Raw genomic sequence first — 22,779 nt, 5'->3', positions numbered from 1 at the left:
CCCATTGGGCTCCCCTCTCAGTATAGAGTCTGCTTGAGATTCTCTCTCTCTCTCTCTCTCTCTCTCTCTCTCTCTGAGCCTCCTCCCACTCTCTCTCAATAAATAAATAGATAGATAAAATCTTTAAAAAATATACAAATAGCAAATACATGAAAAGATGTCAACATCACTTGTCACTGGGGAATTGCAAATTAAAACAATAATGATGCTACTACATATAAATTAGAATGGCTAAATTTCTTTTTTTTTTTTTTTAGTTTTATTTATTTATGATAGTCACAGAGAGAGAGAGAGAGAGAGAGAGAGAGAGAGAGAGAGGCAGAGACACAGGCAGAGGGAGAAGCAGGCTCCATGCACCGGGAGCCCGACGTGGGATTTGATCCCGGGTCTCCAGGATCGCGCCCTGGGCCAAAGGCAGGCGCCAAACTGCTGCGCCACCCAGGGATCCCTAAATTTTTTTTTTTTTTTTAGTTTTATTTATTTATGATAGTCACAGAGAGAGAGAGAGAGAGAGAGAGAAGAATGGCTAAATTTCTAAACACCAACAACATCAAATTCTGATGAGGATGCAGAGCAACAGGAACTCTCATTCACTGCTGGTGGCAATGTGAAATGGTACAGCCACTTTGGAAGACAGTTTGGCAGTTTCTTGTAAAACGAAACATACTCTTTACCATATGATCAGGCAGTCGTTCTCCTTGGTATTTACCCAAATGAGCTAAAAACTTCTGTCCACACAAAAATGTGCACATGGATGCTTACAGCAGCTTTAGTCATCACTGCCAAAACTTGAATCAATCAAGATGTCCTTCAGTAGGACAATGGATAAACAAACTGGTGGGTATGTCCATACAGTGGAATATTATTAAGGGATCAAAAGAAATGAGCTATCAAGTCACAGAAAGGCATGGAGGAAACCTGAATACATATTGTTAAGTGAAAGAAGCTAATTTGAAAAGGCTCTGTACTGTAAGATTCCAATCATATGACATTCTGGGAAAGGCAAAACTGGAGGCAGTAAAAATGTTAGTGATGGCCAGGAGCTGCGGGTGGGAGAGGGAGGGAAGGGAGGAATAGATGGGACAAGGGGATTTTTAGGGCAGTGAAAATATTCCGAACGACCCTGAATGGTAGATACATGGCGTTATACATTTGTCAAAACTCATACAAAGAGACAACACTAATGGAAACTATGGACCTCAGTTGTTAACAACAACAATAATAATAATGTATTAGTATTACCTCATCAATTATAAACAGTAAAACAGTCAAACAGATCTAGATTTTTTTGGTTAAACTTCTATCAATATTATTTATATATATATATACATATATATGTATTTTAAAAAAGATTTTATTTATTTATTCATGAGAGACCAGAGACACAGGCAGAGGGAGAAGCAGGCTCCTCGTGAGGAGCCCAATGTGGGACTTGATCCGGGGACTTAGGGTCACCCCCTGAGCTGTAGGCAGAAGCTCAACCACTAAGCCACCCAGGCGTCCTATAAAAATGTATTTTAAAGAGGGAGATGAAGGGGTGGAGGGACAGAGGGAGTGGGAGAGAGAGAATTTTAAGCAGGTTCAGTGCCTAGTTCGGAAGGAAACAGGGCTCCATCTCACGACCCTGAGACCATGACCCTAGCCGAAATCAAGACTCTGATGCCTGATCAGCTGAGTCACCCAGGCGCCCCTCAATATTTTTAATATTAGGCAACAGTCCATCTAAAATATCTGCAAATAGTGCAGATATATTTAAGAGTAATTATTCTTATTATTTAAGAGTAATTTCATTTTCCACCCGAGACCATAATTTACTCTTTATTTGAGAATCTTCCATTGTTTTGCTTAACTCTTCAAGCTCTTTTGATATCTCATCTACATGAAATTCTACTTGTTTTAACCGCACCTAGCCAGCAATTCCATCATGTGTCCCAGAGAGGTAGTGAGGTCAAAGATGATGTATATCGGGGATCCCTGGGTGGCTCAGCGGTTCGGTGCCTGCCTTTGGCCCAGGGCGCAATCCTGGAGTCCTGGGATTGAGTCCCGCATCAGGCTCCCGGCATGGAGCCTGCTTCTCTCTCTCCCTCTGCCTGTGTCTCTGCCTCTCTCTCTCTCTTTCTATCTCTCTCTCTCTCTGTGTCTATCATAAATAAATAAATCTTAAACAAAAAAGATGATGTATATCTTTCCAAGATGTTTCATCTTTGGGCAGATCCATAGAACATTGTATATAATTTTTTTATTGTTCCAAAGAATGCCACCATGGTCAGCACAACTGAGGTCAGGTTTAGTAACAAGTTCAAGTATGTGTCATACAGGGCACGTGGCACAAAAATGCTTCTGGATTTTTAGTCCAAAAAATGACTTTGTTTTCCTTTACCTTTACTAACTATGCCAGTGCCATCATCATTGACTTGCCCTCAACAATCTTTTATCTTTTTCTTTTCTTTTTTAATTAAGTAGGCTTCATGCCCAGCATGAGCCCAAGCACAGGGCTTGAACTCAAGACCCTGAGATCAAGACGTGAGCTTGATCAAGAGTCAGATGCTTAACTGACTGAGCCACTCCACCCCCAAGAACATTTTAAATCAATGTCTACAATTATGGGGTGCTTTTTTTTTTCAGTCCTTTCCTTACATCAAAACAGGGCTAAAACCAATGAAATATGTATGCGTGTTTCATCTATATTTACATATATACACATTTTAAAAATTCTGAATTAATTTTGCACATGTTCCTCAGCCACTGCATTAATTTCTGAGTACTTCTGGAACCATAAATTAGACCAAGAAGAAATGCAAGAGGATTTGACTACACTTCAACAGCTCAAATCCACCTCCACTTAAACATTCAGGAGTTTTGTTTGTGGCATTTGGACCCAGTCACCTCCTGTTTCCAGGATGCTATGAAATGTGGAGAAGGGCTTTTCTGGGTCCAAGCAGTGTCATTAGCACAGCCGATGTTTAGAGTTATGAATTCTGCTGGGCCAATGCCAAGCCCTGGATCCTGATTGACCAAGGAAAACATTTTTTGGTATGTTTGTGATTTGTGGGGCCCCTAGCTGGTGCTGGGAGGGAACAAGGTGGCAGGGGCAGAATGAAAACAAACCTATGAATGTACCTTTTTATACAGTTTTGACTTTGGGACCCTGTAAATGAACTGCATGAATCAAAAGCAGAAGTAGATCAAAAAGGGGAAAAAATCCAACTCTAATGCCATGGCAGTAATATAGATTATACTGAATCCTTAATGGGGAGCTGAAAGGGAAGGTTATAGTACACATAATACCACAAACAAGACTCCTGAATTGCATGTTTCTACACCATCTCTAAAATCCCCTTTCATGGTCCCAGCTAGCATCTCTCACCTAGCTAAACCAAAGCCCTACAGTAAGCGCTGCGGCAGAAACCAGTTGTGGCCCCAGCAGGCCTCTTGGGGGCACATGCTGAGAGTTTTAGTTCACCCCACTCCCCACTACAACTTCCAGTATAAAACTCTGCAAGGAGGGCAGTCCCGGTGGCCCAGCGGTTTAGCACCACCTTCAGCTGTGATCCCCGCCCCCCCCCCCCCCATGGAGTCTCACGTCGGGCTCCCTGCATGGAGCCTGCTTCTCCCTCTGCCTGTGTCTCTGCCTTTCTCTCTGTGTGCCTGTCATGAATAAATAAATAAAATCTTAAAAAACAAAAAACAAACTCTGCAAGGATAGATAGTAGCTCTAGGCATTCAGTTTTCTTAAGATCTGGCTGATTTTCCTCTCAATCACTGCAACTCACACAAGTAAGCAATTCGACCTTCTTCCTTACTGTCAGTTGGTGTCAGCTTTTTCCACCAATATTCTCCTCTTCTTTCTCCAGCCTCCAAACAGATGATGATCCCCACTTTGGCAACTGTGGGTTTGAACAGGCTCTTATCTGAAACATGGTCCTGGAGGAGAAAGAAATATCAACTTAGTAGAGATACCGTACTTGACTCCAAACCAAACCACCATTTCCATGGTTACCTCAAGGGGAGTGGTTTATAATCTTTCTGCAGAGGAAAGTACCTTGGCTTGTTCAAGGGGGTGTCATCCCAGCACTTCTTTTGCATTGCATTCAATGGTACTTTTCAGCTGTTTCTAGCTTAAGAATGGAGAGCATTTTGTCGTACAGCAATTCATTTGTCCCAAGAATTGTGGCTACATGTAACCTCTACTTGCTCATAGCTGGTTTGCCAGCTGAGTCAAAGGTTATAGCTCATTCAAGGTTCTTTGGTAAGTCTCAGATCATCCAGAAGGGAAGCTTTGGTCCCAAACTAATGGAAATACTGTTATTGGATCCTGCCAATTCCAAGAAGATTTTTGTGGTGTGGAAAGCTGGCTGGTTAATTGGACACAGTGTAGGCACAGCAAGTTCGCTGAATTTGATTTGGGCATGTTCAGTTTGAAGCACCAGTGCGATATACAGGCATTGTCTACGTCCAGGAAGCGGTGGCAACCTAAACTTTGCAAGAGAGATTCAGGCTGAAGGCACATATTTGGAAGTTGTCATGGAGACAGGAGAAGGAGCCATGAAAGAATACAGGGGAGGGTCATGGTCAGGAGCCAAGAGTGGAGGAAGTGGCCACTGGTATCAAGTGCTGCAGGAAGACACATTAGGAACACAGTAGTGGACAGCTAACCTTTCTGAAGAGGACAGGTTATGGGTGGGGAGATCAAATATCTTGAAGCAGAGGTGGGCGTATTCTCCAAGATTTGAAATTGGGGGAAAATGTACAGCTAAATAATAAAAACATCAGCAACAATAATCACAACAGACCATGATGTGAGCAGGAGGCTAACACAAATCTTTTTTTTTTTTTTTAATTTTATTTGTTTATTCATGAGAGACACAGAGAGGCAGAGAAATAGGCAGAAGGAGAAGCGGGCTCCCTGCAGGAGCCTGATGTGGGACTCCATCCCGGAACTCCAGAATCAGGTCCTGAGCTGAAGGCAGATGTCAACCGCTGAGCCACCCAGGCGTCCCAATAACACAAATCTTTATGTTCTTCTCCCTTGGTTAGAGAGATCAGCATTTTGTGGTTAGAGCTGAGATTGGGTTGGGAGTAGAGACAGACTATGCTGTAAAATCAAAAAGCAAAATAGGAAGTTGGAGTCTGATGGGCTAGAAAAAGGGAGGGGAAATCCCAAGAGGATGAGGACAAGGAAGAGGAAGGGGAAGAGGAAAGAGAAAGAGAAAACTCGACAGAAAACATTAAGTTGGGGCCTGACAGGTGTGAGAAAGAGGCTGGGGGCAAAACCAGTGGAGTTTTAGTTGCTGCAGCCCTTGCTCTGCACCATGCTATGACCCCTGGTGGGACCTCCACGTAGGCTTGCTGCCCTATTCAGCTTGCTATCAGGGGGGCTGTGGGGAGACAGGGATTCAGGCAGTGTTTGGGGTTGGGTGAGTGAATCCGGACAAACTTTTTTTTTAGGTGTCCAAGCCTGGGGGAGGACAAAGCATTCAAACAAGCAGGAAATTAAAGCAATGGTGACCCACGGCAAGGATAAGACCCCCAAGTATCCTTGGCATTACTAGAGAACACCAGATTTCCCAACAGATTTGGGATGGGGTCTCAAATACATTTGGAATATTAAAGGAAAGGATAACTTATTGAGGAACCTGGAGCCGCTCAGGTGTAGATATCTAACTAAAATGCTCAAGTAAACAAATAGAGGCTAGTGTAGGAGGGTGAGCTATTTCTGGTCTGTGGCCTCCTAGTCATAATGAGATAATCTCCTGAAGATACTGAGAAAAGCTGATGACGCTGGAGGAAACAGTTTGGAATAGCAGCTTGGGAATCCCCTGTAGCAACGTGTTTCCCCTTGGCAGCGGCTTGAGGGCAGGCACACCCTGAATCATTTTTGGTATCTCCATTCTATTTGCCGGAGCTCGATAAACGCGACTGAATGAATGAATGAATGAGTAGTGGAGGACGAGGCCGCGAGTCTGAGCAGGGTGTGGAGGCGGTCATCCGAGAGCCCAGCTCAGAGAGAGTAACCTTCAACTCTCACCTAAAAGGTTCACGACCCGGGGACCAGTAGCAAGAACAGCACAGGTGTCCCGCCCCAGTGCAAACAAACAAATCCTGCTTCGCTAGGGGGCGGGGCTAGGAGGAGGGCCTAGTCCGCTTCTGCCCGTCAACTGACCAATCGCCGCCTCAAGGGGGCGGGGATTTCAATCTGTCTCCGCCCTTCTCCTTGGAGAGTAAATACGTTCGGGCGCCGTTCAAACGGACCAATGAATGCTCGAGGTTTCCTGCGGCTGCTCCTCAACGATTGGTCGGAGCTCGTCGTCCCGCCCTCCCTATCACGCTTTTTGCCCCGCCCCTTCGCACACAAGATGGCGGCGCCCAGCGGAGTAGAGGCCGCGTTTGGGGTTTGCTGAGGCTGACTCCCTTTCCCACGACCCCTTTGGACGCAAAGAGCCGCGAGCCCAGAGGACGGGGGCCGGGCGGGGACAGGGGTACCTGCGTAGCTGGACCGCGAGCCCGCGCCCAGCCTGCGCCGCCCCCACCCGGCCCCGGCCCGACACCATCCGTTCCCGGTCTCCTCTCGGTCTGACCCAGTGCCCGGCCGTGGTTCGCCGCCACCTGGCCTCCAAAGCTGAGCTCCCTCCTCCGGCCCGGGCTTACCTCCACTCTAGAGATGTTTGGCTTCTTCCCTCCCAGACAGCCTGGCGTCCAAACCGGGACTCCTGGACCGGCGTCTGGCCCCCTTTCCCTCCACTGAGACTCCACCTCGCTCTCACCCATTTCTTGCTCAGATTCTTGCTTCTCTCTGGCTTGGAGACTGCTCACTTCCCTTCCAGATTGACCCCTGACGCCCCCAAACATTAGCAGCCTTGACACCCGCCCTCAACCTGGAGCCAGCTTTCCTTTCGGATTAACCTCCACAGCCCTATCATGGAGGCTGTGTACCTGATAGTGAATGGGGTGGGCCTTGTGCTGGACCTGCTGACCTTGGTGTTGGACCTCAACTTCCTGCTGGTGTCCTCCCTCCTGGCTTCCCTGGCCTGGCTGCTGGCCTTCATCTACAACCTGCCACACACGGTACTGACTAGTCTTTTGCACTTGGGCCGCGGAGTCCTGCTTTCGTTGCTGGCCTTGATCGAAGCCTTGGTCCGTTTCACCTTTGGGGGCTTGCAGGCCTTGTGTACTTTGCTGTACAGCTGCTACTCTGGCCTGGAGAGCTTAAAGCTCCTGGGGCACCTGGCCTCTCACGGGGCACTGAGGAGCCGGGAGATCCTGCACCGGGGGGTGCTCAATGTGGTCTCTAGTGGTCATGCTTTGCTGCGCCAGGCCTGTGACATCTGTGCCATTGCCATGAGCCTGGTGGCCTATGTGATCAACAGCCTGGTCAACATCTGCCTCATAGGCACTCAGAACCTTTTCTCCCTAATGCTGGTCCTGTGGGATGCAGTGATGGGGCCGCTGTGGAGGATGACAGACGTTGTAGCTGCCTTCCTAGCCCACATTTCCAGCAGTGCCGTGGCCATGGCCATCCTCCTCTGGACCCCCTGCCAGCTAGCACTGGAGCTCCTAGCGTCAGCTGCCCGCCTCTTGACCAACTTCGTGCTCGTCAATGTCACCGGCCTGGTGCTGCTGGCTTGCGTGCTGGCAGTGATGGTGACCGTGTTGCACCCGGACCTCACCCTGAGACTGGCCACCCGGGCACTCAGTCAGCTCCATGCCCGGCCATCTTATCACCGGCTCCGAGAGGATGTCGTGCGGCTATCTCGCCTAGCCCTGGACTTGGAGGCCTGGCGTCGAGTCTGGAGCCGCAGCCTGCAGCTGGCCACCTGGCCAAACCGGGGAGGGGCGCCTGGGGCCCCTCAGGGTGGCCCTAGGAGGGTGCCCTCAGCCAGGACCTGGCGACAGGACACTCTTCCTGAAGCAGGGCCCAGATCAGAGGCAGAAGAGGAGGAAGAGGTCAGGATGGCCAGAGCAACAGCTGCCCGTGGCCGGGAGAGGCTCAACGAGGAGGAGTCTGTAGCTGGGCAAGACCCGTGGAAGTTGCTCAAGGAGCAAGAGGAGCGGAAAAAGTGTGTCATCTGCCAGGACCAGAGCAAGACGGTGCTGCTTCTGCCCTGCCGGCACCTGTGCCTGTGCCAGGCTTGCACTGAGATCCTGATGCGTCACCCCGTCTACCACCGCAACTGCCCACTCTGCCGCCGGGGCATTCTGCAGACCCTCAATGTCTACCTCTGAAGACTCCTTCCCTGTCAGCCCACTTTTTCATGCTCCATGAAGCCACCTGCGCTAGGACAGCTTTAACACCTGACCTCCTGGTTCCTGGCCTGTATCCCCTCCTGCCCCTATGGCTGTCATGCCAAGCCTCCAGGCCATATCTCCAGGACATTGAGATAGGATACTCTGGAAGACTATGAGCTGGGTGGGGCAGGGTAACAGCTTCTCCTTACCCAGTGCGTCCCGGTGATGCCGGAGGTGGTGAGTGTGTCACTATGCAAGGCCCCGAGGCTGCTGGGGACTCCCCTCCAGCTTGCCGGGGCCCATCCAGATGCCAATCTCTGGGGCTCCCCCTCTACTTCTGGTTTTTCTGTTGAGGATTTGCAAGTCCTCTCCCTGACTCTTCCCCATTCCCTCCCCAGCTTCAGCAGCCACAACACATCACTGTCATTTGGATGTTTTGGTAACTCAAGAGCCTTGAAATGAACTTGAACCTTTGCTTTCACTCGGAGCACCTGTGTGCACTGGTAGGCCTAGGGGATAGTATCTCTCAGGTGCTTTGAGAGTTACCATTTCTGCCCATTTTGATCTTATGAGACTCCCTCCCAACCAGATCCAACAGCTAGGATCAAGAGTTTCCCCCTTGGGGTGGGATGGGTGTCTGCACCTGGCTTTGGGACCACATTACCCTCTGGCACCCCAGCTCCACTGGGAGCCTCAGGAGGGATACCAGATTTCCACTCCTACCCCTTTCATTCCCACATCACAGAGAACAATAGTATTTCCCCTCTGTTTGTCTCTCCCTGACATCGGGGAGAGCAGACTGTACACATTTATTTCACTAGGGTCCAAATATGGAAGGGGCCAGCCTAGGGGTATGCGGCTCCCTGATGGGTCTGTCTGGCCATGTTTCTGGTGAATAAATTTCTGTTGACAGCTCTGACGGCCTCTGTGTGCATCCTAACAGGGCTGAGCAGTTGGTCAGCAGTAAGTGCACCCTAACTGATGTGCAGCCGGGTCCTTCAGTCCTGCTGGAGTCTCTGTGATCTGTGGGGGAGCTGGTGGCAGAAGAGATAAGATAGGATGTGAGGACAGTGCCTTGGGGAGAGCCCATGCCAGGTATGGCTGGTTAGCTTTCGCCCCCTCCAATTTGTGCCCTCACACACCTGGCTTTGGGAAAGCCCTCTCTATCTTTTCTACTTTTGCCAGAATTAAGCCCTGGTAGAGAGGAGTGTGAACGTTCTCATCCCTTGAGTCAGCTTCCCAGCCTCTCTGGTGCCTCTCTTCCCAAGAGGTAATTTGGGGTTCTTACTGCCTGGTGTCCAGTCTACCCTCTGATTCCTGGAGGACCTGATGCTTGTCTTTGTGTCTCTTGGGCTGGAGTAGGCTGGGAGGCCTCCTGGCGGAGAGCTGGGAGCTAAAGCCGAGGACCTGATCCCAGTCCCCATGCTCAATCTGCTCTCACATGTCCAGTAAGGGGCGGGGGCGGGGGGGGGGGACCACTCCTGCATAATTGTATGTTAAATCTAGGAGCATAATGCCAGGGGCAGCCTTCTGGAAACTGTTGGGTGGCTGGGCGGTGGGGGTGGGAGAGAGGGAATAAGAGTAGGTCAGGAAGAAACTGAGAAGAGGCCCCTCCGCATTCTCTGGGGTTGAGAGGCTGAACTGATTGTGGGTCTGGCAAACCCTGGATTGTTAGTCATGGGCTGGGGGTGGGGCTGAGCTGGCTTCTGAAGGTCAGAGGAGGGGAGCCTTGAAGGGGCTTTGTGGCTAGCCTCAGACTTGGTGGCGCGGCCCACCCAGGCTATCCCCTGCACGGTGGGGGGAGTTCCCCACATCTGTCTTGGAGTTGGGAGGCCTGGGGAGGGCCTCTCCCCCCATCCCTCCCCAACCTTACAGAGGGCGCTGAGCAAGGGAAGGCTCGGCTCCTTCCAGTCTCTGTTTAATGTGAGGATAAACATTTTATGAGAGAAGATAAACTTCCTGAACTGGAGCAAAGGACCCCCTTTTTCCGCACCCCCATCTGGAATTACATTGGCATACCTCAATACCCGTCCTTCCCCTAACTACCCTGGCAGTCAGGAGCTCAAGCTCCCTGGGATTTTTGCTGCATTCTGGAGTTGGGACGCCCTCTTGTGCTCAACTCAGAAACTACTTTCTTCTAAGCCACCCAGGAACACACCACTTCCCTGGCAGGGGGGGACCAAGGAATAGCGTTCCAGTTATCCAGAGACCAGGCAGGCAGCCAGAGCAGTCACAGGTGCAAACCCTGGGATCCTTTATGTTGATCAGGGTAGGGGTGTGAATGGTGAAGGTAGCCCCTGCCCAGTTCATATGACATCTTTGAGTTAGAATAAAGGTGGCCAGGGCCCGGTGCCAAGGCATCCTCAGCCAAGCACTCCTGCGCACATCCAACACAACTTAGGCGGCAGCTCAATGGAGCGGCTTCTCATTCACCTGGGCCTGTTTCCTGTATCTCCTGCTGCATGACTCATCCAGCCCAGGAGCTCTTCCTTCTGCCTGACCACCGCCCTGCACATCCTCCCCAGGGCTCCCTCTCCCCTCCCCCATCCTCACAACCAGGGCATTCTCACCGGTAAAGAAGAAAGCCTGAGCCAGAAGGATTTTTTTGTTGTTGATTTATTGAATAATCTCTGAGAAAAGGGCCCATGAATAGGAAGGACAAGGAGGACCCAGAGAAGCAGAGCACCAGGAAGAGGGCACCCCGCCTCTAGGGTCCCCGGGCCAGAGCAAATGGGGACCTACACCTGCCAGCACAGAGTGCTCCTTTGGTTTTGGGCAGAAATCCAGCCGCTGCCCCAGACTGCCAGCCCCGATCTCAGACAGCCTCTGTCCCCGTTCTCTGACAGCAGCAGGACGGAGTCATTCACAACATCCCCAGGGGGGCCAGCCCTCCCGGATGGTGTGGCTGTCACTGTCACACCCTCCCCGCCCCTAGGAGTGAAAGAGGTTGAGCTCACTTTGCAGCGGGCATCAAGCAAAGACAGGGGAGTTGTGCCAGTCAGAATACACCAGAAATCCCGAGAAGGTGCTGTCTGTCTTGATGCTGGCATAGATGCCGATGTAATCGCCCACGCCCACCTGCACCCACACCTGGTCCTCTGGCTCCAGCCTCACCATGGCGCCCCCTGACAGCGAGGCTGGTTTGGGCCACCCCCCAAAAAACTGGAAGAAAGAGGCGATGGACTCGCCATTCTTGACCAGATCGAACTGCAGGCTAGCCCGGTAGACGGTGGCGTGGACCGCGAAGTAGTAGACCCCGGGCACCTGGCAGGTGAACTTGCCGGTGGCGGCGTCGTAGTGTCCCTGCTCGTTCACCAGCACGCGGTCGAAGGGCAGGGGCGCGTCGGACGGCGGAGGCACCCGGCTCTCGGAGCGCTTGGCGCTGAAGGCGGAGCGCGGGGGCACGGAGCACTCGCCGGCCGGCCCGGTGGCCCCCGCGGGCCCCGCCTCTCCTCTCGGCCCGGGCTCCCCCCGCGGCCCCGGCAGTCCTGCGGGGTGCGGGGCGCGGTCAGGGGCGAGCGCGGCGGCGCCGGCGGCCCCCGGCCCCCTGCCCCCTCCCCGCCCTGCCCGCCCTGCCGGGGGGCGCCCGCAGGCCCCCAGAGGGCCCCGGGCCGCGCGCTGCGCCACCCGCCCCGCTCCCGGAGCCCGAGCCCCGAGCCCCGAGCCCGGGCGCCCCCTGGCGGGACCCCGAGCCCCGGCCCGCCGCCCGACGAGCCGGACCGCCCGGCCGACGGCGACCCCGCCGCCTTCTTACCCGGCCTCCCGCCCTCGCCTTTCTCTCCCGGAGCCCCGGGCGCGCCGTCGCGGCCGTCGCGGCCGTCCCTGCCGGGCAGGCCCTGGCTGCCGTGGTGGCCCGGCGTGCCGGGAAGCCCGGGGTGCCCCGGGCACAGGCTGGGGATCTTGTTGTCGTCCAGCGGGGGCGAGCCGGCCGCCAGGCCCAGGAGCAGCAGGGCGACGAGCGGCCTCATGGCGCTGGCACGGGCGCTCCGGCCGCCGGGTCTCGCGGTCTGCGGGCCGGGCGGGGCGGGAGTCGGGACCCAGAAGCCCGGGCCGGCTCGCTCCCCGCCCCGGCGCGGCCCACTGGGTCCCCACCCCAGCGCCACCCGCCTGAGGCTGAGCGGCCGCGGGGCACGGGGGAGAGGCGCCCCCAGGGCCGGGACCGAGGGCGCCGGGGGCGGGGGGGCAGGAGAGGCTGGCGGCTCCCCCCCGCCCGGGCCCTCCCGTCCCCACCCCCGCCCGGCCCCCGCCACACTCACCCCTCCCGGCTCCCCGGCCTCCTTCGGGCGCTCGCTGCTCCGGACCCTCCGGCTGACCCTGCCCCGCCCCTGCGCTCGTCCCCTGCCCTCGGCGTCCCCCCGGTCCCGGTTCGCTCCCTGCCGGCTCCGCTCCGCTCCTCCCAGACTCCAAGAGGAAACCAGTTGTTCAGGGGCCAGGAGCTCCCGGCCGGGAAATAGCAGGGAAATAACTCGTGGTGTCGCCCGGCCGCCGGCCAAGGCTTGGGGGAGAAGGGAGGGGGAGTCTCAGCCGGGCACAGAGAGGCAGGGCTGTGAGACAGACGCCGGGACACCCGCTGCTCCGAGGAGCCGCAAGGAGAGATGCTGCTGCGATGCCAGGGACCCGGGACAGGCTCAGTCCGGGGAAGTAGAAGCTGAGAACCCAGAGGGCAGAGTTCTAGAGGCGGACAGAGAGCTGGATCCCTGGGACCCGAACAGGGCCTGCCACATGCCTAGGCACTCGGTACATTTTTGTTGAATAAATGAAAGAGTCAGAAGGCAGGTGATGGAGAGCTTGAGAAAGTAGGTGGCAAAGGGAAGGCACGAGATTGGAGGTGGCGCTCAGATGGGAAGCACTCCTCAAGGTCGGTGGCTCAGTGGCACGGTGGAGCTGGGGAAGTAAAGGGCAGGGAAGCTTCCATTAGCCCTGCCGAGGACTTCTCTTCCCCTCCCTGGGAGGCTCCAGAGAGGATGGGGAGAGTCCCCTGCCTGCCCGCCCTGACAGGCAAAGCTGGACCGGCAGGCAGAGGGCAGGGGCCTGCTTCAGGGTCAGGGTTGGGCACAAGCCTCCAGGCCAGCCGCCTCAGGTAGCCTGTTGCAGTTGAAAGGCCAGGGGGTACCCAGTAGAGCCAGGCCAGACTGGCACTGGCGCTCCGCCTCCTGGCAGACAGAGCGGCAGGGGGGCAGGACGCTGCCTGTGGGGGTGCAGTGGGGCACAAGCAGCCCGCAGAGGAGCCTCCGGAAGTTCTGGTAGCAGGGCAGACTTGTCAGGCTCTGTGGAAGGAGGAGATCAGCCCTCAGGCACCCCACTCCCTAGGCTCCCTCCACGTCTGGGGGTCCCTCCTAATCTCTGCCCAGAGCACCTTGTAACCTCTGAGGATCTCCACCACCTCCTCCTGGGTGGCCATGCCCACCCAGACGTTAGGGAAGGCCGTGGTGTTGTAGCTCAGGCCGGTGCACATCTCCACCTGGACAGGCTCACAGGCCAGCTCTGCGGGGGTGGGAGGGGAGAATCACTGTGGGGGTACCCTGGCTTCTGACCTGGGGCAAGTCCCCTAACCACTCGCTCCGGGTCAGATGGGGGCTGTTGCGGGAATCAAAGGAGATAACATGCACGGAGATGCTCTGTGCACGTCGTGGGTGCCCGTTATCCTCGAGAGCCTGCCTGAACATCCTTCGCTGGCCCTAGGCATCGTGCAGGTGTCTCTTTGACCTCGGGAGTGTGGGACACCGACATTGGCAGGGCCTGCTGGGCATCTGAAAGGAACTCCCCTGTCCCCTTCCCTTGCCTCCATCATCACCATCATCATCATCATCATCATCATCATCATCATCATCATCATCTGCTTCTTCTTTTTTTAAGTAGGCTCCACACCCAAGGTGGGGCTTAAACTCATGACCCCAAGATCAAGAGTTACATACTCTACCAACCAAGCCAGCCAGGTGCCCCTCACCTTCCTCTCTGAGGTGGGCTGTGCAGAGGGTGCTGAGTGACGAGGCTGGGCTGGTTCTCAAAACCCCAGCCATCGACTCCCAGATTCCCACTTCCCTGGTGACATTAAGTACCATTGCCCCCACCATGTGAGAATCCCTCCTGGACTCTGTGGTGTAGCTCCAGGGTCAGGATCCTGAGTCCCCCCATCAGGGAGGATAGGGGTGGGCTGTTATGAAGCATGGCGGTGGGGTTTCTATGACCGGATCCCCAGCCTGCTCTGGCCTGCCATGCCCTGCCTATGGTGCTCTGGGGTGCACTTCTCACCTGGAGGTGGGAACAAGGGGCTGCTGCAACTGTCATCACTGCTGTCTGTGCAGTGTCTCCATGTGTCACACGTCCACTGCAGACTCTTACATCCTCCATCATGGCAGGAGAACTCTCCCGGCCCACAGGGATCTATAGGTAGAGCAGGCATGGCAGTGGGGACACACCTGTGCCCCTACCCTGCCTTCACGGTGCCCTGGCCGGGATCTGGAGCCCTTCCTCGTTCTCCTGGAGGAGCCTCTGCGGCCCACACCCGCTCACCCAGGGGCACCTACTCTCTGTGGCATTGAGGGCCTGGTAGGTGGCAGAGAAGCCCCCACTGCTGATGCCACGGTCCGTCCTAAAGAGCACCACCAGGTGCTGGTGTGAGGAGATGAGGCGAGGTGGTGGCTCCGCTCCGCAGAACCTGCCCGAGGCAGAGAGCAGACCTGGGCAGGGGGCCCTGAACCTCCGGGGTGCTCCCACGGGCCTCACTCTGAGCTGGTGCTCTGGGCGGTGTCAGTGGGGATGGGACACAGGGCTGCTGACTCAGGGAACTTAGGGCCACATATTTAGTGGGCAAAGCCTTAAGCAAATGGTGGACTCCAGCCAGTTGGCGATGAGAAAAACCAGCGAGGTTTGAGGGGAAGCGGGAGTGGGCCCCGCAGGGCAGGAGAGCCAGGCAGGGAGGGCACAGGAAAACGACCTTGTGCACAGGGCAACACGAAGCAAAGGTTTTGGGCTGAGGAAGAACAAGCCTCTTCCTCCGGTGACGGTGAAGAGGCCTCTGGCTTAGAGCAGAAGGCGATGGAAGCCGGGGAGAGAGCAGGGTCAATCTGCAGGAGGCCTTGCCCATCAGAGTTTCTCCGGGGCTGCTGCTCCGCGGCTACCTGCCCAGGAGGCCAAGGGCCCCTGAGTCGCTGGTCTCGTACACGGCCACGTAGTCCAGCTTGCACTCGTCCTGGGCTTCCAGGCTGAAGTTGTGGAATTGCAGTCCCAGGCCGTGTCCCGCAGGCACCGAGATGTGCCAGGTGCAGAGCTGGGGGAGGGCACGGATGGGGTAGCTCAGGCTGCGTCTCCTGTCCTGAGCTGGGCATCCAGGGCTTCTTTCCTGCTGCAGGCCGGGTAGGGAGCGGCTGGCGGTGGCCCACCCAGCTCTCGCACTGGTGGTGGATGGCCCTTTTAACTCCTCTGCTCTCCGAGAGACAGTTAGCCAGCCCGGGAACACCTGGCTACCTGGTAAGCTCTAAAAACTGTTCCCTTGCTGCCTGTTTGAGCTCTAAACCCTGCAAGAACCAGGCAGTGTCTCCCATGCTGTTCCCAGTCTCCCATGCTGTTCCCCGTCACAGGTGTGCCCGCAGGTGCCACATCCCCCTCCCCGTGGTGCACCGGCTTACCTGTTGGTGAGGGTACCGCTGCAGGTAGCCAGGAGCAGAGAAAGTACCCTGGAGCCCGGTCAGATTCCCCCCACACCCTGCAGAGAGGAGGAGGCTCACGAGTTTGCCAGGGTCTGGGCCAGCAGGAACCGCAGGGGAGAGTTTTGGCCAGGCCCTTGAGGAAGCACGTCTGGGCCAGAAGAACATCCAGGCAAGCTTGGGGCTGGGCCAGAGCTGGGGAGCCCAGGCCGAACCTGGATCAGATGCCCGGGGACAGTACCCGCCTTGCACCCGGCAGGGCCCGTACCCAAGAACTTGGCACTGCAGTTGGTCTCATCACTGCCATCAGCGCAGTTGGCAAAACCATCGCACACTGAGTCAGGCAGCAGGCAGACGAGCTGGTCACAGGGGAACTCGTCCTCAGCACAGCTCCCTGGGGACAGGTGTCTGCATTCAGAAACTCCCAGAGTTGGCACCCCTTTTGCCAGGGCTGGGCGTGTCTGGAGGGGAGGGGAGGGGACCTCCCTTGAGAGGCAGCCAGAGAGATGGTGGGAAAACACTCACCATTCCCAGGAGTCACAGCCTGGTACCAGGCATGGAAACCAGATCCTTCCACGCTGCTGTCAGAGACGAAGGCCACCCGGAGGTGGCTGGCGTTGGTGTTGAGTGTTGGGGGAGGCACCCTCCCACACACTCTGCAAGAAGCCAGGGTGGGGGTGTTGGAGGCTCAGAGCTCGGGGCCAGCCGGGGTAGAGGCTGCCTGGGCTCTGCAGTCCTCTTTCCTCAAGCCCTGGCCTGGTGACAGTGGGGTCAGAAGGCATCCTTTCATGTCCCAGGGAGCTCTGACCCTCCTTACCCGCATGTCCATCCTTGTGGCATTTGTTCATGGGCCACATAGGTGGGGGAAGGCGACCTTCCCGAGGTCATACAGCAGGCTGGTGGCAGAGCTGGGCCCAGGTTGGGTCTCTCAGCTTCCTCCCAGTCCAGTCTTTCCCACTGCTGCTCCCTGGCTCTGTCCTCTAGACAGTGGCACAGGGCAGGGGTGAGTCTCCTGGGGGCGGAGGGACCCACCTGAGGAGGGGTCCTTCAGGCTCAGGGGAGATTTCCAAGCGATCAAAAAGACAGGAGGCCACGCTCTCCATGCTGAGCGCTTCGATCTTGAGCTGTATGGCTTGGTCTGTGGCCACCTGGATGTGCCACACGCAGTGGGCGTTGGGTGGGTAAGGGTCTGGGTAGTTGGGGCTGCTGAAGAAGCCCCTCGGGCCAGGAAGGAGGCCCCCACAGGCTGCAGAGATGAAGATTAGAGTTCTGAGGTTGAAAGGATTTCCAAGTTTCCTCTTCCTGGCCCCTGCCCTCCCCTCCTGATATCTTGGGCTCTTCTCCAGGAAGATCTGCCCTGGGTACTCACTGGGCGGGGGCGAGGGGCTCATGCCTGCCTCCTCCAGCTGTCCTTTAGGGTCCCCAGATACCGGAGAGATGGTAGTGGTGGAGGGAGCAGTGGGGTTGGTGGTCATGCTGGGTGTCAGGCCTTCGGCAGGCAGTGGGTGAGAGGAGGCCCCGGACAGGGCTGTAGCCCGAAACTCTGGAGGTGGGAAGATGGGGGAGTGGGGTTCAGAGGACCTGGATCCCCAGAGGCGACACATCGAGTGGCTCATGGAATCTCATTCCAAAGTCCTCCTCCCAAGCAGGGCGTGATACTCACGGCCTAGGATGATGGCCACCAGCAGCCCGAGCAGCAGGAGGAGTAGGCTGGCCAGCAGGAGGACGCACAGCCAGGAGAAGTGGCAGTCTGGCTGCAGCCCTCGGGGGCGTCGACCTGCGGGTGGGGGTCAGGGTGGCATTCTGAGAGCTCCTTAGGCAACCCTTACACTGTCCTCAGCTCCTGGGCCTCTCTGTCCTCCCCTGGGTCGCTCCTTGAGATGGTTACCGTGCCAGGGAGCTGGGACGCCGCGGCTGGCATCCTCCCGGAAGGCTGCTGGAGGGCACGGTGGCCCTGATTCAGGCTCAAAAGCAGGATTGCAGAACTCAGTCTGAAAGGGAAAGACTTGAGGGCGGAGGGCCAGCGGCAGCACTGCCTGGCTGGCACGTCCCTGGGCACGGCCAGCCCTAGGCGGTGATCTGGGTCCTGGGAGAGCTGTCCCATGGGACCCTTACCTTGCTCAGCCCTGTCGCCTCCACACACAGGACGACATCTGAGCATTCCTTCATGGCTCGGGGCTCTGCATGGCTCTCCGGGAGTCCCTGTGATGGCCTGAGGCCGCCAAGGGCCCCTCCCTGACCCCAGAAGCCTCTCTGAGGGGCAGCTTCTGCTCCCTTTGGGAAGGGGCGGCTGCACCAGACTGACGCTCAGACTGCCCTTGGCCGCCGGGTTCAGGCTCCTGGCTCCTCTGTCCCTGTGCCAGGGAAGCAGCCGGAGGAATTCGCAAAGGCATGAAATGGTCCCTTAATCCAACTCAGCTGAGGATGCTAAGGTCAAGGGCTTGGCCCTGGGCAGCCGTCCTTAAAGGCACAGGCGGTGGCTGAGAACACCCCGCATCCCACAGAGGAGAGTAGGTGCTCTGTGTGTGGGGGTGACACCCCCTTTCCTACTTTCCTAACCTCCCCCAAAGTGTTGAGTGAGCACTTGAGGGGCGCCTGGAGGGAAGGAGGACAATGCAGGCACGAGGGCGCCTGGAGCTGGGTGGAGGGTTTGGCCGCTGGAAGGCCCTGGGGCCAAGCCTGGGTCTTTGGGAGTCCCCGTGACAGTACCTGTGTGGCCAGGACTGGGAGAGAAGCGGTACAGGGAGCATGTGTCGCCGTGACCGGGAGCGGGAGGGGCTGGCCGCCTCCTCCTGGGCCCCCCCCCGCGGCCTGCGCAGAGCGGCTGAGCAGGGGCGGAAGGGGTGCCGAGTCTTCGGACAGGTGGGCCGGGCAGGCCCTCCGCTAAGCCTGGTGTCATCGAGTCTGGCACTTGGTGCCATCTGCTGCCGCGGGATAGAAAACCCGCCCTCCGCAAGTTAGACCCCTTCATGCCTCTTCCATGGCGACGACATTCTCTTGGAAAACCCCAGCCTGGCCTAGCAGTCCTTGGGGACAAAGGGGGGGGGCTTCGTGTTAGCCGTGCTCGGCCGGGTCGGGCAGGGCGTGACGAGGGATGCTACTCTTGGCAGGATGTCACGCAGTCGGCCCAGGGCAAGAGGCCTCGCGGGTTGTTTCCCTCCTTAGGTCACGTGGCTGCGGGGAAGCGCAACAATTCACAGACGATGGCACCGAGGCTTCCCAAGGCCACATGGCCGGTGCGATACAGAGGCAAGATTCGAATCCAGGGCCGGGGAAACCCAAGGTGCGTGCCTTCCAGGACACACCTGTCTCCCTCTGCTGGGGCCCAGGCCTGTGGCGACAGCGACAGCAGGGAACAGAGGAACCCGGAGTGGGGAGAGGAAACAGAGGCAGCAGATTCTGTGATGCTCAGGCCGCTGTCCTCATACTTGGGGTGGGGGGACCCTTCACCCACAGGCTCTTCTCCAGTCATCCCCTGGGGGGCCCTGTTTTGGGGGCAAGCCATTTTTCTTGGACCCTTGGATGGGGACAGCTTTGGGAGGGTTTGAGAAGTCAAAAGTATTTCCATCATGATGCTAAGATCTTATTTGATCTTATTAAGGTCTTATTTGCCTTTTCTTTTAAAAAATTATATTAAATTTATTTATTCATGAGAGACACACAGAGAGAGGCAGAAGTACAGGGAGAGGGAGAAGCAGGCTCCCCGCAAGGAGCCCAAGGCAGGACTTGATCCCAGGGCCCCAGGATCACGACTGAGCCAAAGGTAGACGCTCAACCACTGAGCCACCCAAGTGCCCCCTTATTTCCTTTTCATTTGTGAGCACACAGGACAGGTTTCCAGAGGCTGTGCGGGAAGCTTCTCTCTAGCTTTGCCATTGCCCATCCTCTGGGCAAGGGGAACTTGAGAGATGCCCCAGTGGTTTCTAGCTGTCTTGGGTTTCTGCTTGTATTACTGAGAGCGGGGCTCCCTGTAGCTCCCCCATGCTGACCCACACACGGTTCTCTCTCCTTGACTCCCTGTGGCTCTTCTTTTTTTTAAAAAATATTTTATTTATTTATTCATGAGCGACAGAGAGAGAGAGAGAGAGAGAGAGAGGTAGAGGGAGAAGCAGGCTCAGTGCAGGGAGCCCAACCTGAGACTCGATCCCGGGACTCCAGGATCAGGCCCTGGGCTGCAGGTGGCGCTAAACCGCTGCACCACCGGGGCTGCCCATCCCTGTGGCTCTTCTGCCACCAGGAAGGGTGAGGCCAGCCGGAGGTTGGCTAGAACATTCTGGGACCTCCCGCTCTCCAGCTTTCTCTCCTGCTAATTTGCTACCTCAAACTTCCACTTCAGCCAGACCAGCCTCTTCTTTGTCCCTGGAACATGCCATGTCTTTCCTACTAAAGACAAGTGTCCAGATGGAGAATGCTTTCCTTCCTTGTTCCGAGGGCCAGCACCAGCAGTGTACATTAGGAACCGTCAGTCCTGCTCCTCTCGCTCTCCTTGTCCACTGCCACCCCTAGCCTTGACCCTCATCCCCTGGTTTCTGGATCATCTCAAGCTCTAGGAGCCTGGAAGATGGCAGCTTGATCCCAGCCGGCCTTCCGTGATCTCCAAGAGACAGGCTACAGCAAAATATCAGGAAATTAGAAATGCTCGTCCCTTGGATTTGGATCCTCCTTTCTGTGGTTCTGCTTCACTGATTCTGGTTTGGGCAATGCTATACTTACTTTGCATTCCTGAGCCTTTATTGCATGTTGTTTGGAAGCGAAAAGAAGAAACAGCATCCTGAGAGGCTGGGGAACCAAACATTGCCTGAGCATCAGCCACTAAGAGAATGTGGATGTTGATGGCACAGTCCTGGAAATGTGGGTGTGTGTGTAGGAGGTGGACATTTGAATACCTAGTATGTTCCTGACACAACTCTGAGTAGGTATTGTTATGCTCGGATTACAGAGGAGGAAACTGAGGCTCAGAGCAATTAAGTAATTTGCTTGGACTGTAAATGCAAATCTCTCTGCTGCTTGCTGCCTCCTGCTCAGGTGCTCGTTTCTGCCTCTAGAACGAGGAAGGGCAGGGGCCCTCAGAGGTGCCAGGTGCCGACCCTGCTGGGGCCTAGGTGTGGGACAGATTGTGGTTTTGCTCTTGGGTGTGTGTGGAAGTACTGAGTCAGGGGGTTTCCTTGCTACCCCTGCTGTTCAGCTCAGTTCCTAAGAGACACAAGGTTGGAAAATTTGCTGCAGAAAGTCCTGAAGGGGCTTTATTCCTGGGCTTTATTCCTGACTTATTCCCAGAAGTCAGAGTACTGAGATGGAAATGAGAATTGTCCTGCCTCTGCCTTTGACAAACCAGGGGACTTGAGTCAGCCTTCTCTAGCGCTTGTGTCCTCACTGGCAAAATGAGAATATGGACAAGGTGACCTCTACGGTCCTGACTCTGACGCTTTACGGAAAGAAATATGTATCTTCTGAGCACTGGTCATTAAAAAAAATCTAGAGTAACTCTTTAAACTGGAACCAGAGGCATGAAAGGCCCCCTCACTTGGGACTTTGAGGCGTGTATTTATAGAGAAGTGACTTAGGAGGAAGACACTTGAACTGAGAACTTCCAGGTCCAATCTCCTTAATGGAGATGAGGCACGAGGCCCAGCAAGAGGGAAGTTCTTGCTCAAGGTCACACAAGAACAGTTGCAGGGGGGAGAGCCCCCCCTTTCCTCCCCAGGGGGAGGCCTGCTGGAAGGCAAGCAAAGAATGGGGGAAGAAATCCCAGTTGCTAGGAGGCAAAGCTGATGGATAAAGAAACATGGGGACAGATTGTGTTTGGGATCTGTGTAGCACCCAGACCTGTTGCCATGGAAATGAGAAAGCCACAGGTTAAGTACGGAAGGGAGAGCTGGGGAGCAAGGGTGGAGTGGGCTGAACCCCTGCCCTTGACATTACCCATAGCCCTCTGCTCCCCTGTGGAAGACAACAGAAATGCACAGGTGGCGTCCACATCCAGTGAAAAACTGGTCAAGAGAGACGTGCGGCAAGGTACACTGATTTGGGGCTCACCCATCCACTTTGCCAGATGCCTTTTTCCATTGTTAAGACCATGCTGTTCACCTGTAGTTTTGGGGAAAGCAGCTGCCTTTAAAAATCTTACCCTGGGTCAGGCCACTTCCAGGGCAGGCCAGGGAGAAATACCAGGGTTTGAGTCACTGTTTTTCCCACTCCTGGGGAACGCCCAGAAGAAATAATCCCACAACGGTCTCACCCCATGATGTGAGTCTGACAGCAGGCACTGCTGTCTCAGCAAAGACGGAACAGACAGGCCTTGATTTTTTAGTGTCTGGAGCAGGGAGGCAGTTAGGAAAAATCCTGATAAAATACTCAGCTGGTGGAGGCTTCAGCTTCCAGAGTTCTAAAATCAGCGGCAGAAATAGAAAATCTGAATAATACTAAGAGTTAGAAAACCGAAGGAGACAGGTCCCTGAGTGCCCCAAAGAGGCAATCTCTTTAAAGGGTTACATCTGTTTTAAATCTTGAAAAAAAGCACTTCGGGGAAGGAAACCTTTATTGTAAAAGCAGCTCTTTCTAGGTATTAACAGGGCAAGCTGAAGTCTCTCGTTTATCAAGTGCCAAATCTTGCCCCCCCCCCCCCCCATTCAGGGACAGCCACTCTGCCCCAAGAGCAAATGTCATTACGCCCAGCCTCTGCTGGAGCTCGTCACGGGTCTGTACAGGCACGTGAGTGTCAAGGGCACTGCGAGTGTCCACACCAGCAGTTAAACGGCAGATGGTCCATTTAAAGAAGCATCTACCAGATGTGCCACATTTCTTAGGGGTGAAGAGGGTGTTGAGGTTATGTGGGATGATGCATGTTGAAGTATTGGGGGGGGCGTAGGGACACCTCGCCCCTACGTGTTTTGCCCCCAGGAATAAA

General features: G+C 55.6%; 3 protein-coding genes across 3 annotated transcripts; 1 reads left to right on the top strand and 2 right to left on the bottom strand.

Moving 5' to 3' along the window:
* Positions 1-6,337: 6,337 nt before the first annotated feature.
* Positions 6,338-9,142, top strand: RNF26 (ring finger protein 26). Its single transcript, XM_041772906.1, has one exon. The coding sequence runs from the start codon at positions 6,919-6,921 to the stop codon at positions 8,221-8,223; it is 1,305 nt and encodes a 434-aa protein (XP_041628840.1). The 5' UTR covers positions 6,338-6,918; the 3' UTR covers positions 8,224-9,142.
* A 1,675-nt stretch (positions 9,143-10,817) lies between these two features.
* Positions 10,818-12,688, bottom strand: C1QTNF5 (C1q and TNF related 5). Its single transcript, XM_041769912.1, has 3 exons — positions 12,483-12,688; positions 11,981-12,233; positions 10,818-11,714 (listed from the first exon to the last, which is right to left on the bottom strand). The coding sequence occupies exons 2-3, from the start codon at positions 12,192-12,194 to the stop codon at positions 11,197-11,199; spliced, it is 732 nt and encodes a 243-aa protein (XP_041625846.1). The 5' UTR covers positions 12,195-12,233; positions 12,483-12,688; the 3' UTR covers positions 10,818-11,196.
* A 580-nt stretch (positions 12,689-13,268) lies between these two features.
* LOC121499263 (membrane frizzled-related protein) lies at positions 13,269-18,041 on the bottom strand. The gene is made up of 13 exons (XM_041769761.1): positions 17,988-18,041; positions 17,761-17,863; positions 17,536-17,649; positions 17,242-17,415; positions 16,905-17,118; positions 16,398-16,528; positions 16,141-16,266; positions 15,855-15,931; positions 15,348-15,496; positions 14,754-14,884; positions 14,479-14,610; positions 13,583-13,710; positions 13,269-13,493 (listed from the first exon to the last, which is right to left on the bottom strand). The coding sequence occupies exons 1-13, from the start codon at positions 18,039-18,041 to the stop codon at positions 13,269-13,271; spliced, it is 1,758 nt and encodes a 585-aa protein (XP_041625695.1).
* Between the last annotated feature and the right edge of the window lie 4,738 nt (positions 18,042-22,779).

Source organism: Vulpes lagopus, chromosome 10 (genome assembly GCF_018345385.1).
Source record: "Vulpes lagopus strain Blue_001 chromosome 10, ASM1834538v1, whole genome shotgun sequence".
Lineage (NCBI taxonomy): Eukaryota > Metazoa > Chordata > Mammalia > Carnivora > Canidae > Vulpes > Vulpes lagopus.
This window is presented reverse-complemented; position numbering and strand designations above follow the sequence as displayed.

Bases quoted from the DNA above. Each gene is read 5' to 3' on its own strand.
- RNF26 (XM_041772906.1), top strand. From the start codon at position 6,919: ATGGAGGCTGTGTACCTGATAGTGAATGGGGTGGGCCTTGTGCTGGAC.
- C1QTNF5 (XM_041769912.1), bottom strand. From the start codon at position 12,194: ATGAGGCCGCTCGTCGCCCTGCTGCTCCTGGGCCTGGCGGCCGGCTCG. The intron at 11,715-11,980 runs GTAAGAAGGCGG...CGCACCCCGCAG, and splicing joins AGGCGAGGGCGGGAGGCCGG to GACTGCCGGGGCCGCGGGGG.
- LOC121499263 (XM_041769761.1), bottom strand. From the start codon at position 18,041: ATGAAGGAATGCTCAGATGTCGTCCTGTGTGTGGAGGCGACAGGGCTG. The intron at 17,864-17,987 runs GTAAGGGTCCCA...TTTCCCTTTCAG, and splicing joins AGGCGACAGGGCTGAGCAAG to ACTGAGTTCTGCAATCCTGC. The intron at 17,119-17,241 runs GTGAGTACCCAG...TCATCTCTGCAG, and splicing joins GAGCCCCTCGCCCCCGCCCA to CCTGTGGGGGCCTCCTTCCT.